Here is an 18,616-nt window from a genome sequence, read left to right on the forward strand (position 1 = left end):
GTCGCAGGCGATATCGTAGTGTGTAAATCCTTTTTGATACGATTAAGGAGCGCAAAAACGTCCAAATCGTATCATCGGTGTAGCGTCGGCCATTTCCATAATTTCGGAAGGACCGATGTTACGATGTTGTTCCTCGTTCCTGCGGCAGCACACATCACATTACCTGCGTCCTGCGGCTCACGGCGGCTATGCGGAAGGACGGAGGTGGGCGGGATGTTCACGTCCCGCTCAGCTCCGCCCCTCCGCTTCTATTGGCCGCCTGCCGTGTGACGTCGCTATGACGCCGCACGACCTGCGCCCTTAATAAGGAAGCGGTTCGCCGGCCAGAGCGACGACGCAGGACAGGTGAGTGCATGTGAAGCTGCCGTAGCGATAATGTTCGCTACACCAGCTATCACCATGCTATCACAGCTGCGACGGGGGCGGGGACTATCGCGCTTGGCATCGCAAGCATCGGCTTGCAATGTCGTAATGTGCAAAGTGCCCCTTATGTTAAAAAAACAGATCCATCATTCATCATTTTGCCAACAGATCTCTGCAGGATCCATTCTAATGGATGATTACAGGACATGTGAACTCAGCCTTAGGCCTCTTTCACACGTCTGTGCAAAACATACACATTTTGCACGGTCCATGGTGTAGGTGCGCATGAGTGTGCGTGTGTTCGTGTTTGTGCTGTCAGTGCTCTATCCATATGACATCCACATAGCCCATGGACAGCATGAATTTCTATACTTACCTGTCCATGGTGCTGCTGTCTCCGGCGCTGCTGCTGATTCTGGTCCTCGGTGCAGTGCATATGCAATGAGCATAATGAGCCGGGGTCGGAAGCAAATGACAGCAGCTAAGAAGACAGCAGGGCAAGAGACCGGCGAGTATAGAAGAGCATTTTATTTCACAGGTGTGTTTTTCTCCGGTACGTCTCACACTGATGTCACATGGATCACATCAGTGTGCGCTCCGTGCGCTCCGTGTCACACCTGTACTGCTGGAGAAAAATGGGACATGTCTACGTGTGGAGCATACGGACACATGTATGCTAAGCACAGACACACACTCCATGTGAAAACACACATGTGTGCGCAGACCTATTGAGTTTAATGGGTCTACATGTGTCCGTGTCTCCGGTATGTGTGAAAACGGACCTCACATGTACCGGACACATGGACGTGTGAAGGGGGCCTTAGATCGTTTTCACTGGGGGGGTGTATTTCTTCTCCCTGTACCAGTTCTCCCAGTCATTCCTTTGGCTCTCCCGTTCAAATCAGTTTTCAATTTATGCATTTGCACATATTTATTTACTATCTCTATACTGTATTTATTGGCTATTTGCATTTTTATATATTATTCTTTTTTTGTGACCAGTGCCACTCTTAGTATATGGGTTTCCCTGTAGCTTCAACCACCAATATGTCCTTGTGTTGGATATATTTTAGTTTTTTTTTGTTTTTATTTTTAACTTATATTCAATAGAAGCTATTTTTAGTTAATTTGCAACTCTTTTGGTCCTTGCACATTTTGTATTATTTTTTTTGGGGGGTTATGGGAAATGTAAGTCCAAATGAAACAACCCCCAATGATTATGTTCAATCTGGCAAATTCCAGGAGCCTCATCGAATTTCTTGCATAAATTGATTTTTTTGGGGGTTCCCATTTGCCACCAGTGCTCCTCAGTCTTACCTGTATTGGCATTTGAAATAACTGTGACGCCCTTCTGAGCCTCCTGTGAGTTCATGGCCTCGCTCTGCCACTGATGTAACCAGTTATCGGCACTGGCCTCAGCACCGGGGGAGCACTGTAACCGGGCATTTTGTCCCAGCTGAGAATGTTCTTCCCTTTGCAACTGTTCTAAACACTCTGCAAGCTTCACGTGGCCCCGAGAACGGGCGATGGACAAAGGGAGTCTGCCGAGAGAATCGGGGATGGAGATTGCCCGCCGGTCCCATTTATACAGCACTATCGCAGCTTCGGTGTGACCCAGTGCACAGGCCCACATCTGGGAGAGAAATGAAGACAATATAGTATTAGTTTTCTGTTCTGGGAGGTCTCCTTCACACTGAATGGTTACATTGTACAGAATGGGAATTGTTTACATGCTGTTTATGCATGCTTGGCTCCTTCACCTGGGAAATCACATGGCACAAGGGTTAGGACAGAGGTTGGGCACGCATGAACTAGGCATAACGAGAATATAGATTTACATACAGTACAGAAATTGTGCTCTTACCAGAGGAGTACACGAAAAATGATCAACATTTAAAGGATCGACCTCTAGTTCCAGATCAATGCTATCAGCGTGCTTTGTCCTGTAGATAGACATGCAAAATGTCATCAGTTCAAGTGGATATCAGTATTAAAATGCTTCTTATATTCCAATTCTTAAGACATCGGGAGTCATCCTATAAGTAACTATCTGTGGGTTCCATGTCATTCTATGCTTATATATTTCTGCTGCTTTTGTGTACAAATGGTTGACAACATATTTTCATACATAAATGTTTTGCAGTGTAATAAACAACTTTTCATTTCACCTCTAGGTGGCAGCACTAGTGCTACAGAACATGCTGTATTTATACAGTGTGTCCAGCCATATCCTGTCCACCACCATTAACTTGGGAACGGCGGCAGCTATAGGCATAGAAGTGGTGTCTAGGTATAGTAAAGTAGCCATGCGCTACGCAATTAAACCACCTATAGCGCCACCTGGTGGAAAACAACTTAGTTAGGATTTTTATCTCGAAAACGGTACGAGATAGAAAAAAAAAGTGAATTACAAAGTTGTAGGGCATCATCAATTCAATACGAATCGACACCTTGCATACAGAAATACTATGATTAGAATGAGTAAAACTCACAAGGCTGTGGACGTGAAGCGATACCTCATGGAGACCTTCCTACAAGTCATTGGGCATGGTGGCTGTGTGGAGTGGCCTCCACGCTCACCTGACCTGACCCCATTGGACTTCTTTCTGTGAGGTCACATCAAACAGCAGGTGTATGCGACCCCTCCACCAACATTGCAGGACCTACGACGACGTATCACAGATGCTTGTGCAAACGTGTCACCTACCATATTGCACAATGTGCAGCAAGATACAGTATGCTGTGCAGAGTCCAGATGTGCATTGCAGCTGACGGGGGCCACTTTGAGCATCAAAGTTAAATGAGCGCCATATGCGTGACCAACATTCAATGTGTTGGGGGGGGTCATGGGTTTCATATCATAGCATTTCTGTATGCAAAGTGTCGATTCGTATTGAATTGATGATGCCCTACAATTTTGTAATTCACTTTTTTTGTCTATCTTGTTCCGTTTTCGAGATAAAAATGCTAACTCTGTTGTTTTCCACCAGGTGGCACTATAGGTGGTTTCATTGTGTAGCGCATGGCTACTTTACTATACCTAGACACCACTACTATGCCTATAGCTGCCGCCGTTCTCAAGTTAATGGCGGTGGACAGGATATGGGTGGATACACTGTATACAGATAATAATCATATTCCTGCTCTTGTACAATTGAACTAGAAGGAGTATATAATTCTCCACTGTCTCAATGATACATTCTATCTTGATTTGCATATTTCAGTACTGAGTATTTCAGATCTCTTTACAGGAGGCTTGTCTCCTCTTACCTCCACTTGATTAAGGTCTGGATAAGGGTGGCATATCCCTGTGCAGCAGCAAGGTGAAGGAGGGTCATTCCTCTGAACGTTTTGGAATGAATCAGGTGCTTGGATTTTGCCCAACAGGCCCGACCCATCATCTTTTCACACACAACCACCACCCGACTCTCAAAACAACTTCCTATGGAGCCAGGCCCAGCGGCACACTGGGAATAAAGCACAAACATATAGATATGTGCACGTTATATAGAAATAACCAAAGAAATACAGACCCATATTCTTATTCTAATATAACCACATTACAGGAATTTTATTCTTACCTATAGGTAGAAGTATTATAGTAGTCATATTCTTATGCAGAGGGAGCAGTATTATTGGAGTTCTATTCTTGTACATAGGGGTAGTATTATAGTAGTTATATTCTTGTACATTTGGGGCAGTATTATAGTAATTATATTCTTATACATAGGAGCAGTATTATAGTAGTTATATTCTTGTACATTTGGGGCAGTATTATAGTAATTATATTCTTGTACATTTGGAGCAGTCCTATAGTAGTTATATTCTTGTACATAGGGGCAGTATTATAGTAGTTATATTCTTGTACATAGGGGACAGTATTATAGTAATTATATTCTTGTACATAGTAGCAGTATTATAGTAGTTAGATTCTTGTACATAGGAGCATCATTATAGCAGTTATATTCTTGTACATAGGAGGTAGTATTATAGTAAATATATTCTTGTACATAGAGGGCAGTTTTAAGGGTGCTTTACACGCTGCGACATCGCTAGCGATTGCTAGCGATGTCGCGAGCGTTAGCACCCGCACCCGTCGTTGGAGTGATATGTGGTGATTGCTGCCGTAGCGAACACTATCGCTACGGCAGCATCACATGCACATACCTGCTATGCGACGTCGCTGGAGACACCAAACAATCCCTCCTTCAAGGGGGAGGTGCGTTCGGCGTCTCAGCGGCGTCACTAAGCGGCCGCCCAATAGCAGAGGAGGGGCGGAGATGAGCGGGACGAACATCCCGCCCACCTCCTTCCTTTCTCATTGCGGGCGGCCGCAGGTACGAGGAACAACATCGCTACTGACCAGACAACCATTTTTGGTAAGTGAACGACCTCTCACAGACCAACGATTTTTGCCTCTTTTGCGATCGTTTAAGGTCGCTCATAGGTGTCACACACTGCGATGTCGTTAACGGCGCCGGATGTGCGTCACAAACATCGTGACCCCGACAATATATCATTAGCGATGTTGCGTGTAAATGGCCCTTTAATAGTAATTATATTTTAGTACATAGGAGCAGTATTATATTAGTTATATTCTTGTATATAGGAGCAGTATTATAGTAATTATATTCTTGTACATAAAGGGAAGTATTATAGTAGTTATATTCTTGTACATAGGAGCAGTATTATAGTAGTTATATTCTTGTACATAGGAGCAGTATTATAGTAGTTTTATTCTTGTACATAGGGGGCAGTATTATAGTAGTTATATTCTTGTATATAGGAGCAGTATTATATTAGTTATATTCTTGTACATAGGGGCAGTATTATAGTAATTATATTCTTGTGCATAAAGGGCAGTATTATAGTAGTTATATTCTTGTTCATAGGGGCAGTATTATAGTAGTTAAATTCTTGTACATAGGAGCAGTATTATAGTAGTTATAGTCTTGTACATAGGGGAAGTATTATAGTAGTTATATTCATGTACATAGGGGCAGTATTATAGTAGTTATATTCTTGTACATAGGGGCAGTATTATAGTAGTTATATTCTTGTACATAGGAGCAGTATTATAATAGTTATATTCTTGTACATAGGGGAAGTATTATAGTAGTTATATTCTTGTACATAGGGGCAGTATTATAGTAGTTATATTCTTGTACATAGGGGCAGTATTATAGTAGTTATATTCTTGCACATAGGGGGCAGTATTATAGTAGTTATATTCTGGTACATAAAGGGCAGTATTATAGTAGTTATATTCTTGTACATAGGAGCAGTATTATAGTAATTATATTCTTGCACATAAAGGGCAGTATTATAGTAGTTATATTCTTGTACATAGGATCAGTATTATAGTAGTTATATTCTTGTACATAGGGGCAATATTATAGTAGTTATATTCTTGTACATAGGGCCAGTATTATAGTAGTTATATTCTTGTACATAGGGGGCAGTATTATAATAGTTATATTCTTGTACATAGGGGCAATATTATAGTAGTTATATTCTTGTACATAGGTGCAGTATTATAGTAGTTATTATTATTGTACATAGGGGCAATATTATAGTAGTTATATTCTTGTACATACGGGGCAGTATTATAATAGTTATATTCTTGTACATAGGGGCAATATTATAGTAGTTATATTCTTGTACATAGGGGCAGTATTATAGTAGTTATTATTATTGTACATAGGGGCAGTATTATAGTAGTTATATTCCTGTACATAGGGGCAGTATTATAGTAGTTATATTCTTGTACATAGGGGCAGTATTATAGTAATTATATTCTTGTACATAGGGGCAGTATTATAGTAATTATATTCTTGTACATAGGAGCAGTATTATAGTAGTTATATTCTTGTACATAGGAGCAGTATTATAGTAGTTATATTCTTGTTCATATATTTCATTATTATAGTGGTTATATCCATGTATATAGGTGATAGTATTTTAGACCTATATTGCTTTTGAATATGAGCAGAACTGTAGAAATTATACTACTGTACATAGGGGGCAGTATTATGCTAGTTATATTCTTGTACATAGGGGGCAGTATTATAGTAGTTATATTCTTGTACATAGGGGGCAGTATTATAGCAGTTATGTTCCTGTATATAGGGGCAATATTATAGTGGAATTATAATTTTCCATATGTGATAATCGATTATTTAGCAATAATCAGCACAAAAGAAACCTATATATAAATTATAGAGAAAAAAACATTGTTGCTCTGTCCTGAGGTTTAACCCTATTCCAGTACACTTTATATTTAGGCATTGTACCTGTGCTTGGCTCCCCCCACTGTTGGCTCCGCCTCCATTGCCTCCGCCCACACTTTGCTTGTGCTGCTGGGAACCCGTCATCTCAGCCATTCTCCTCTCCATCTGCTCCAAACGTTCCAGAATCGACATTCTAAACTGGTTATCTAGAGAGAGTGAAAGGCAGCACAATGTTTATATGTTCTTTATGTGTTTATATTCCAACAGGTGAAAGCTGTAGGAAAAAAAGATGATTTACCCTGCAAATATGTGACCATACAACATGGCTGAAGCAGTAATAATACATCTAAATCATCAATAGATATTGATCTCTAGCACATAGGAAAAAAGAAGTGTTATTGTGCATATATCAATATACAGTATATTCAATAAGAATATATATTGATCTCTCGCAATGAAGACAGATGATCCATATAGAGTATACAGAATAACACCAGATGGCTCGAGTACAGAGGACAAAGTGGTTACTATCGGATAGTGATACCGGGCATTTGACTGTATATGGAACTGAACAGAAACATTGAAAAACACCCAGAATGCCAGATCAGGAACACTGTACTGTGTATCTACTGCTAGATGCACAATGTAAATAGGTATCGAGAATAATACTTTTATATAGAATACGACACTGAGCATATATGACATACATGTTAATAGGAAGACATCAGATACAGAGAATCCAAAGAGGAACAGATGATATTCCACTATTAAAAGTTCTAAATTTACAGGTTTTACTGTGCATTTTTTCCATACAGATGATACTGTGCATTTTTCTATACAAATGATACTGTGCATTTCTCCATACAGTTGATACTGTGCATTTCTCCATACAGGTGATACTGTGCATTTCTCCATGCAGGTGATACTGTGCATTTCATCAATTCAGATGATACTGTACATTTCTCCAATTCAGATGATACTGTGCATTTCTCTATACAGATGATACTGTGCATTTCTCCGTACAGATGATAGTGTGCATTTCTCTATACAGATGATACTGTGCATTTCTCCATACAGATGATACTATGCATTTCTCTATACAGACGATACTGTGCATTTCTCCGTACAGATGATACTTTGCATTTCTTCAATACAGATGATACTGTGCATAGTCAAGTACAGTTCTCTGTCAGTCCAATACAAAAACATCAAATGGCAAGGTAGTTGAGCAAGTGCACTGTCTATTCCCAGGAGTCAGACCCCCACCGATAAGTTTCCAGCAGTTGGAAAATTACCAATAAGTTTCCAGTAGTTGGAAACCTACCTACTGATAAGGTTCCAGCAGTTGGAAACCTACCGATAGGTTTCCAGTATTCGGACCCCACCGATAAGTTTCCAACAGTCGGACCCCACTGATAAGGTTCCAGCAGTTGGAAACCTACCGATAAGGTTCCAACAGTTGGAAAGCTACTGATAAGTTTCCAGTAGTTGCACCCCATCGATAATTTTACAGCAGTCGGGCCCCACTATTAAGTTTCCAGCAGTCAGACCTCCACCGATAAGTTTCCAGTATTCGGACCCCACCGATAAGTTTCCAGCTGTTGGACCCCACTGATAAGGTTCCAGCAGTTGGAAACCTACCGATATGTTTCCAGTAGTCAGACCCCACCAATAATTTTCCAGTAATCGGACCCCCACCATTAAGTTTCCAGCAGTCAAACCCTCTCACCGATAGGTTTCCAGCAGTTGGAAAACTACCAATAAGTTTTGAGCAGTCAGCCCCCACCGATAAGTTTCCAGGAGTTAGAACTCCACCGATAAGTTTCCTGCAGTCGGACCCCATTAAAAGTTATCACCTATCCAGTAGATAAGTGTCACTTTTTCCTGTCGGAATACTCCTTTAGAATAGTAATGATAGAGCAATGATATGTTTTTGTTTACTAACATTTCCAAAAACAGAAAATAAATTAAACCATTATAAAATCGATAATTGAAACCTGTTTAATTACTATGATTATAAGAGAGAGAGAAAAAGGGAAATTGCAGAAAAATGACTATAATGAGAACCTGCAATATGCCTTTTTGTTATATTATTCATAGAATGATCAGATAAATATATTAAGTAAAAAATGTAACAGAATGTAAAAAATCTATAAACAAATAAATGATCTCAGCTACATGTGTAAAATTCAGCTTGTCTGACTAATGTCCAGTGTCTACATGCAGATATTGGCCCATTAGGTGCTTCCTAGTGAACCCATCTGAGAGATTGATGGGCGAATGGCCATAAAGCGAGGCTCAGTGCAAACATCTAGTTGTATTTCTGTGAGCGGCTTTGTTTTGTTGATACTGCAGTCTGGTGCAGTGGAGATGATGTCACCTCCTCCTCCAGCTGAATTATCATGCACAGCACGTCTGCTGCAGAACCTGACATCTGACTGACATCACGGGGTACGGCCCCTTTCCACACCACATCCCTATGTCAGGCACAAACATTTTCTGTCCCACAACGGGCGCACGTAAACTGCCAAGCGCTATGATGCCGGTCACATGGACACTGCAGGCGTTATTCTTTATATCTCACACATTCCTATTTTTCTAATCTTCTGGTTTTACTGCTTTCATGGCTACAAAAATCAATTCCCGTGCACGTTTTTGTGTGGTTTTGTAGCAAAATCACCTCCGTCCTTGTTACTATTGGGACTTACAATATCATTTCTATTACTCCTAAAGCCAATCAACTTTGCAAAACTTGTGATTTGTACTTCAACTTTTTAAACTTACTGATTTTGCTTAATTTTGGTGCCCCCTTCTCCCACCTTCTATATGCAGGTCATATGTCCTGAACCAAGTGCTTAATTTAAAAAAAATATATATTTCAATTATGCCAACCAATAACAAATAACAACCTCTTTTTAGAAAGTAGTCAGGCCATCCTGTACTGTCCTGCCCTCCTCCATCAGTGGGGACGCCGGTTCTCTCACCAGTCTAGCCATGATGTGGTGGCTGCCCCATCCCTAGTTCATGCTCCTGTCTCCCAGAGCCTGTGTACACTTCACAGGCTTTCTAGTACTGCCTGAAGTGTGCACGTGGCTACGTACCCTTTTATTAAAAGGCCAGTGCATCCTGACCCAGAAGTGCCTCTCAGGTCAGCTGAGAGGTTTCAGATATTTAAGGCAACTTCCCCTTAAGGAAGGTGCCTGGGCAACAAGTTTCCTACGGTGCTAGTTCTCAGGTCCCATTGTGCTGCTGTCATTGTGCTGAGTTCTGCTGCTGACACTCATCTATATTTCAGTGCTGTGCCAGTTTCCTGTCCTGCTGCTACCACCCACGCCGTCCAGGTACCAGAATACTCACCACTGCAAGTATCCATGCCGGTCGTTAGTCCATCCATCCCAGATGGATCCACGACTCCACCTGCTGTTGCTGTCTGTACTACCAGAGACTATATTGTGTCCATGGTGCCAGCTGCCAGGGTACTGCAGATCCCTTGGGGCTGCCCTCTGCCAGCTGCTTACCAGCGTGTGTGCCTGCTGCCACCTCCAGTGGTGGTAGTAAAGACTCAGCGGCTGTCTAGTTAGATCCTTCAGGCAAGTGAACGGTACCTTCGGTCCAGTGGACCCACTAATACAGTGCTCACCCTGCAAGCATAACAGTCATCTTATTATAGGAGGTATAGTTTCCCTAATCTACTTTTATTGTTATCGCTTTTGGTAGCCCAAAAGTTGGTACAAAACAATTCGAACAACCTAGTCCATTTGCCAGAAGAATGAGTTTGTAGGATTGGATTGGGGAGAACCGTGTACGACCTGATCGCATCTGCAGCTCTCCTCTGGTTTAGCAACGTTACATGTGTGTCACGCTGCAATGATGACATTGTGCCAGGGCGGCTAAACAAAAGAAGAACCGTGGTTGCAACCAGGTAACAGCCAGTTTTCACGGCTCCCATGCAGTGATCACAGATTATTGATGTGGCTGATGGACCGGGTCTTGCAAATGGATTTGCACTAACTCCAGTAACATCATCTGACTATAATTTTTTTCCTGCAAGACTTCTACAGGGAAAATGTAGTACCATATGACACCCATTCAAAGGAACGACTAGTCATTTAATAAATGAAATAGGTTAGGTCCATCAGAAAAGTCCATTAAATAGGTTAGGTCCATCAGAAAAATCTTCTGACTGATGAAGCTGATTGTGAGAGTTGTTCATATTCTCCGCATCCCTCAACCCTTACTTTCAGTATAAAAGCTGAAGTTGCAGATACATCTAGTTTCTTCCATCCTAACAAACAAAACTATAATAAAAGGTTTTTGTTTTGGATTTTGGCAGCTCATCATGGAAGGAACTCTCAGCAGTTTCCATCTCGGGGCTTTGTGACTAGTGTAAAAATAAAACTCTGAAGTGTGAAAAACTATTTGATTTTACATTCCATGTCAGAGACCAGAAGACATATCAATTACCAGACACATATGTCCTGCGAAAACTTTTAAAGTTAGCCAAGCTTTCATCTACAGTAGGCAGCTGGTCACAACCACTCAACACTGACAACTATCCATTTATTCATCTCGAAATTCCCAAAACAGGCAGCACTTCATAAAAATACATGGGGACTTTATTATCCCATGCAACATTTCATGCCTGGAGGCTATGTTTTTTTCAATGCTATAAAAAGCCCTACTTTCCAGGTCAAATGGGTTAATAACTTCCTTCTCGACAAATTTCTATTTTTGTGGATTTCTCTAAGGGGGTTCAGTTACTAGGATTATACCCAGGGGTGTAACAACAATAGGTGCAGGGGTTGCAATCGCACCCAGGCCCTAGATCCTTGGAAGCCCCAAAATCCGTTTAACTTATAAAAAGACCAATGCTATTAAAGACTTGCAATAATTGGGGGACCCGTTGAAGCTTTTGCATTGGGATCCATGAGATTCAAATTATGGTACTGATTGCACCCACACATCTATCTCTCTATCTATCTATCTATCTAGATATCTATCTATCTATCTAGCTATATATCTATCTATCATCTATCTATCTATCTATATATATATCTTTCCATAATATCACAAGGAGCTGACATCCTTAGCTCTGTTTCTTGTGGCAAACTAAGCTCTGCTAACTTCATCTCTTATCACATCATTGTTTATTCCGCTGGTGTGTTCGTCAGCTTGTACTCCTTGTTTCCGGTAGGAATGATATAGTCTCTTTTGCTGATATTTTTGTAATTTCCTCTCTGATCTTTCATTACTCTTTGACTTTTTTCTCTGTGTTACTAATATGAGAGATAAGGAGAGAGGAAATTGAAAAGCAGTAACTTCCAGCTTGTTTCATGCTTCTAAAACTGGAGCACGGAGCTTTGCTTCATTATATAGTTCGAATGTAAATAAGTAGTTGAGCAACTGAAACTTCTTAACTGTTTTGGTATTTCCATTCACAATTCCGTTGCTTGATTGTTAGCTCTGTGGTTGCTCGTCCTCACATCTCCCCCTGATACCCCTGCTGCATTAGTGTCTGCACAGAGCATGCATATAGGTTTTAAAATAGCTGTTAGGTGTTTGTAAGGACTCCAGTGCCAAGCACTATGATGGTTGTAATGGAGCCCATCAAGGTCTTTGTAACTTACCCTTGGTTATGAGTGGCCACTGCCACTTGACCCACTAACATTAGTTGGCAAATGTTATTGGCAAAACTCAACTAAGGATGCAGATCACATCGTAGCTATTGAGTGGCAGCATATAGACGCAGAGGTCCTGATTCATCACGATGGTCACACCTGTTTTGATGAGGTGTCGTGTTAGAGTAAGACGGTATTGACTCATTAAAAGGAAAATGTTTCTTAATGAATCAGATGTGTCTTAAACTTGGAGAGAGCCTCTATTTGCCTCACCACAAATCTTAGTCTAGCCAACAACTATCATGCGATGTTCCGCACTGTACGCACTTGGTAGCACAGTGGCGTCAGACTCTGTTCACACTGACAAGCAACCTGATGCTTCAGAGTTGTTCAGAAAGAGCCGGGCATTGGCTAATTCAGGTTCACTGGTCTTCAGCCCTGAAGGAGTTAATTTCTGCAGCCTGGTGAGCAGGAACTAGGAGCTCAGGTTGCTAATTGCCACATGTAGCTATCTCCTTCATATTTAAGGTACTGGTTTCTTGCGGTACGCGTCGATAATAGCTTCAGCTTAGCTCCAGCGATTCTGGTTTATGGTGACCTGTAGTTGCAATTTTGAGTGGTGTGGAAGTTCCCCCGTTGTGTGTTTACTTCCTTCCCTTTTCTTTATTCCATTTTACACATATTGTCTCTCCTTTGTGTTTGAGTGTAGTTTGTATGAGTTTTGGTTCTCCTTTGTCTGTGTCGCTTGTGGGGTTTTGCTACTGTGTTTCCAGCCCGCCCTAAGGGTGGGGGAGAGGGGACTAAGATCAGGGCTTGAACAGGAGTCAAGGTCATGCTGGGGGCTCGGACCTGGCTACCATCAAGCCTACCTCTGAGATAAGGGACAGCGCAGGGTCTCGATTCTGAGGGACAGCCTAGGAGCCCCTGTTATGTCAATACATATCCTGTGATATAACTTGAATAATATTTGTGGCATAAGGTACGCAATGCCTCCACCATTTTTGGCTGAGCTTGTTATAACTGGCAAGAAAACATCAAAAATTGCAAAATTCTTGCTCATTCTCATGTTGCACAAAAAATGCAACTTTTCAAATATTTTTGCAGGATTTGATGATTTGGGGTCATGAAGTATTAACATACCTCGCCAGATTATAGGGAAATTGTTTTTTTGCTTTTTTTCTACCAGAGCTTGACATTTTACCTTTCTCATTTTGTCAAGCTGAATTGAAAGGTAAATCATGCCACCTCTGTAGTGAGGGCTATAAAATAAACTTAGCATGGTATGTAGCAAAATTTCCTTTCATTGCCTATTTTTACATTAATAATTGTGTGTCCTTCAACAAAATCTGTTGTAAATGTCTCAAAAAAGTATGCTACATATTCCGCTTAAATGTCTCAGCCTCAGAAGTCCCCAATAGTGTGTGATTACATTCAGAGCATCCGACACTAATGTCCTCTGGAGTAACTGGCATTGCTGCCTTCCAGAGAACCTGCCTCTCCTGTCCTCCAGAGTACCTGCCACTGTTGCCCTCCGGAGTACTTGTCACTGCTACCCTCCAGAGTTTCTGCCACTGTTGCCCTCCAGAGTACCTTCCTCTGTTGCCCTCCAGAGTACCTGCCTCTGTTGCCCTCCAGAGTACCTGACTGTCCTGTCCTCCAGAGTAATGGCCTCTCCTGCCCTCCAGAGTACCTGCCTCTCCTGCCCTTGAGAGTACCTGCCTCTGTTGCCCTCCAGATCACCTGTCTCTGCTTCCCTCCAGAGTACCTGCCTCTGTTGCCCTCCAGAGCACCTGCCTCTGCTTCCCTCCAGAGTACCTGCCTCTGTGGCTCTCCAGAGTAACGGCCTCTCCTGCCCTCCAGAGAACCTGCCTCTGCTGCCCTCCAGAGTAACGGCCTCTCCTGCCCTCCAGAGTACCTGCCTTTTCTGTCCTCCACAGTACCTGCCTCTGCTGCACTCCAGAGCACCTGCCTCTGCAGCTCTCCAGAGTAACGGCCTCTCCTGCCCTCCAGAGAACCTGCCTCTGCTGCCCTCCAGAGTAACGGCCTCTCCTGCCCTCCAGAGTACCTGCCTCTGCTGCCCTCCAGAGTACCTGCCTTTCCTGTCCTCCACAGTACCTACCTCTCCTGCCCTTCAGAGTACCTGCCTCTCCTGCCCCCCAGAGTACCTATCCTCCAGAGTACCTGCCACTTTTGCCCTCCAGAGAACCTGCCACTGCTGCCCTCCAAAGTACCTGCCACTGTTGCCCTCCATACTATTTGACACAGATGTCCATAAGATCACTTTCTACAGATTGCCCAAAGGAGTACTTAGTACACATGCCCCCAGGGTATCTTCCATAGTACTTTCTACAAAGACCCTCACAATATTAACTATAGATACCATCAAGAGTGAAGACTCTTTGTAGTGCCTTGTTCTCAGATTGCCTTTTACACTGGCGGCCACCAGTGCCCGGATACAGTGCATGAGATGCCCTCTAGAGTCCGTGCCACATGATGTGCCCTCCAAGCACTTATAAATACTCCCTCCACTTGGCTTAGCCTTTTCACTGATCTGAGGTGCATGTCATCATAATGTGACACATGGCAAGGACAGCTGCACTGTCTGTCCTTTATTAAGGTTAGAGCAGCCCTGGCACCCATGTTGATTGCGACCCAGATTTCCCAGAAATAGACAAAGAATTTTTCACACCTTTATAGAAGAGACGTAATTTGGGGGGATATGAGATCTCCGTCCTGGCCCCATCCACTGCAAGAAATATTGATAGAAGTTGATATATGACTGACAGCTCGGCTGCTCAAGGACTGCAACTCCTCTCATCCCCCACATAGTTTATTAAAGATTTCACAGCAGTCAGAAGTAATTGAGGCATCAAAAAGCAAAGTTAATTGAAGGTCAGACCCCGGTGGTGTCACAAATGGCTTCTTTTAATTATTGAAATCCTGAACTTCCTCTGTTCTTTATGAACCACAGAGCGGCCCTCCGCATATGGAGTGACCTGTGTTTGGTCATTTGTGTTGTGTTCCTAATATTTGGCTAGCAGTTCGGGTTTCTGGAGTATGATTGGCAGGTTAGAGGGTGTGGAATGTCAGAGGTTCCCTGTGTGCATCACATGCCCAGCATGGGCATCTTTCTGCTCTTCTGGCTCCCATAGCGCCCCCTGCAGGGAGCAGAGAATGGACACCCAGCGAGAGAAGCTTTAATTAGCAGGTTTGTTTTGAGGCCTCCATTAAGTTCTGTTTTTCTGGAACGTCACATAATGGATTTTCTTATGGAAAAAAAAATAATACCCACGGCTGACGCCTGAAAGGAAATTAGTGACAACGATGGAGGCTGTTCAGCAGCTATTCAAGGAAATGTTCCATTTAAATCAATGACGAATGGGAGTTCCTCCAGGAATAAGTAAGAATGGATAATTCTTCACCTGGATCAATTAAAGCCGCTCACATTCTCCAAAAAGGTGCTTTAAAGCCAAATAATTATACATCTTTACAGAGCAATTCTATCTATCTATACATGTCACACACATTATATGTATATATACATACACACATATATATATACTAAAAGGTGGCCCGATTCTAACGTATCGGGTAGTCTAGAATGTGTATGTAGGTTAGCAGATTGAATAATAATGTAATGAATGGACTGGATGGGTTAGGTTTAATTTAGTATTCTTATAATTGTTTATTGGTTGCAGCCACCATCCTGACATGTGCCCCATCCTGCGGGGTAATGTGTGCGGGGGGCGAAGTTCGGGAGGGGAGGAGCTGAGCGGGGCCATGGCGCTGAGGACGTCAGTGCTGGGGACTGCATGGCTGGGGACAGGTGACTATTCATGTGTGTACGTGTGTGTATGTTCAGTGTATACATGCGGAGGGCGGAGTGCAAGGGGGCAGACCCAAGCGGGAAAATGTCTGCGGAGGGCGGAGTGCGGGGTGGAGGGTCGAGCCGAGCGGGGCCTTGGCACTGAGGACGTCAGTGCTGGGGACTGCATGGCTGGGGACAGGTGACTATTCGTGTGTGTATGTGTGTGTGTGTTCAGTGTATACATGTGGGCGGCGGAGTGCGGGGGGGTGGAGCCGAGTGGGGTAATGTGTGCAGGGGACGGAGGTGAGCGGTGGGTATGTGTCAGCTGGGTTGCCGGTGTGGGCTCCCGAGGGTGCAGCACTCAACGGGGATTCGGAGCTCCGTGTGAGTGCGGGGAAAAGTGTTGGGCGTCGTCCTGTCAGCCCGTAGTTCGGGCTGTTCAGTTAGCTGAGCTGTTGGTCGCAGGCTCTTTAGCGCGTGCGGTCTGGCGACGGTTGTCACTATAATGACGTCATTTTGGAGCAAGACAGAAAGACAGACAGAATAAGGCAATTATATATATATATATATATATATATATATATATATATATATATATATATATATATATATATATATATCTATACTGTATATATATATACTTCTCTTTTATATATTTAGATCTGATGTTTGATATATATTAGACTAGCTGTACTGCCCGGCTTCGCCCGGGTTAATAACTGCTGTTAACAAAATAGAATGTATTAACAAAAATGTATTCTGCACACAAAAAAACACAAAACAAATAGATATAAATGTAATTATTAAAAGGCAAAATCTAAGCTAATAGAAGCATTTCACAGCATATATTTCAACACCACAGATATTCCACACAGATTTAACTAAATTGGCCAATTAATGTGATCCGTCTGTCTCTGTCCAGGTCTGTCTCTTTCTAGGGCTGTCTCTTTCCAGGTCTGCCTCTTTCCAGGTGTGCCTCTTTCCTCGTCTGCTTCTTTCCTCGTCTGCCTGTCTCTGTCTCTTTGTTTCTTTCCCCATCTGTCTCTTTCCAGGTCTGTCTCCCCATCTCTTTGTCTGTGTCTTTTCCTGTCTGTCTCTTTCCGTGTCTGCCTGTCTTTGTCTGTCTCTATTTCTCTGTCTCTTTCCCCGTCTGTCTCTATGAAGGTCTGTGTCTTTCCCCATCTATCTTTGTCTGTCTCTCTGGCTGTCTCCTTCTTCCCTGTCTGCCTGTCTCTGTCCCTGTCTGCATGTCTGTCAGTCTCTTTCCCCATCTGTCTCTTTCCCCGTCTGTCTCTTTCCAGGTCTGTCTCTTTCCAGGTCTGTCTCTTTCCAGGTCTGTCTCTGTCTGTCTCTTTCCCCGTCTGTCTCTGTCTGTCTTTTTCACCGTCTGTCTCTGTCTGTCTCTTTCCCCGTCTGTCTCTGTCTGTCTTTTTCACCATCTGTCTCTGTCTGTCTTTTTCACCGTCTGTCTCTGTCTGTCTTTTTCACTGTCTGTCTCTGTCTCTCTCTTTCATCGTTTGTCTCTGTCTGTCTCTTTCCCTGTATGTCTCTATCTCTCTGTGCCTTTCCCTGTCTGTCTCTCTCTATCCGTCTCCCCACCGACATCTTATTACCTCACATATAAGCTTCTTATACTATGAATGTCTTTTGTTCCTATAGCAACCACTCACAGCTGCTACTAATAACCTGTATTTCCAGGCTCCATTTACTTTAATGAAGGCATGTTTTTTGGAGAGTAACTAAAGCGCGGGGTTACATTTTCCTGTCAAAACATAGTCTACGACGTTCCCTGGGTCACATGAGGTGTCTGTGCAAAATTTCGTGATTGTAAATGCGACGGTGCGGATACACTTTTCGTTTCACTTTTCCACCATTATGTAGATAGGGGCAAAATTGATTGGTAAATTGGAACGCGCAGGGTTAACATTTCGCCTCACAACATAGCCTATGACGCTCTTGGGGTCCAGATGTGTGAGTGTGCAAAATTTTGTGGCTGTAGCTGCGACGGTGCAGATGCCAATCCCGGACATACATACACACACACATACACACATTCAGCTTTATATATTAGACTAGCTGTACTACCCGGCTTCGCCCGGGATAATAACTGCTGTTAACAAAATAGAATGTATTAACAAAAATTTATTCTGCACACAAAAACCACAAAACAAATAGATAGAAAAGTAATTATTAAATTGTTTCACATGGTGAAATGTGCTGAGGGTGGTATATGTGTTCAAGTGCGTGGTAGTGTGTGGCGCATTTTGTGTGTGTGTTCATATCCCCGAGTGTGGTGAGTATCCCATGTCGGGGCCCCACCTTAGCAACTGTACGGCATATACTCTTTGGTGCCATCGCTCTCATTCTTTAAGTCTCCCTTGTTCACATCTGGCAGCTGTCAATTTGCCCCCAACACTTTTCGTTTCACTTTTTCCCCATTATGTAGATAGGGGCAAAATTGATTGGTAAATTGGAACGCGCGGGGTTAAAATTTCGCCTCACAACATAGCACCCGGCGCTGCCTGGGATAGTAACTGTCTCTCTGTTTCTCTCCCATTCTGTCTGTCTCCCCCTCTGTATAAATCTCTCTGTCGCTC

The 18,616-nt window shown here is 42.8% G+C and overlaps 1 protein-coding gene across 7 annotated transcripts in view; it reads right to left on the reverse strand.

Annotated features, from left to right (window-relative positions):
• CAMTA1 (calmodulin binding transcription activator 1) overlaps positions 1-18,616 on the reverse strand; it is a 2,097,701-nt gene that overhangs the window by 75,567 nt on the left and 2,003,518 nt on the right. For all 7 annotated transcript variants that reach the window (XM_075328219.1, XM_075328220.1, XM_075328218.1 and 4 more), the window contains 4 exons: positions 6,657-6,799; positions 3,634-3,830; positions 2,228-2,306; positions 1,681-1,996 (listed from right to left, as the gene is read on the reverse strand). In XM_075328219.1, the coding sequence (XP_075184334.1) occupies positions 1,681-1,996; positions 2,228-2,306; positions 3,634-3,830; positions 6,657-6,799 (735 nt within the window). The remainder of the gene's footprint in view (positions 1-1,680; positions 1,997-2,227; positions 2,307-3,633; positions 3,831-6,656; positions 6,800-18,616) is intronic.

Source organism: Anomaloglossus baeobatrachus, chromosome 11 (genome assembly GCF_048569485.1).
Source record: "Anomaloglossus baeobatrachus isolate aAnoBae1 chromosome 11, aAnoBae1.hap1, whole genome shotgun sequence".
Taxonomy (NCBI): Eukaryota; Metazoa; Chordata; class Amphibia; order Anura; family Aromobatidae; genus Anomaloglossus; species Anomaloglossus baeobatrachus.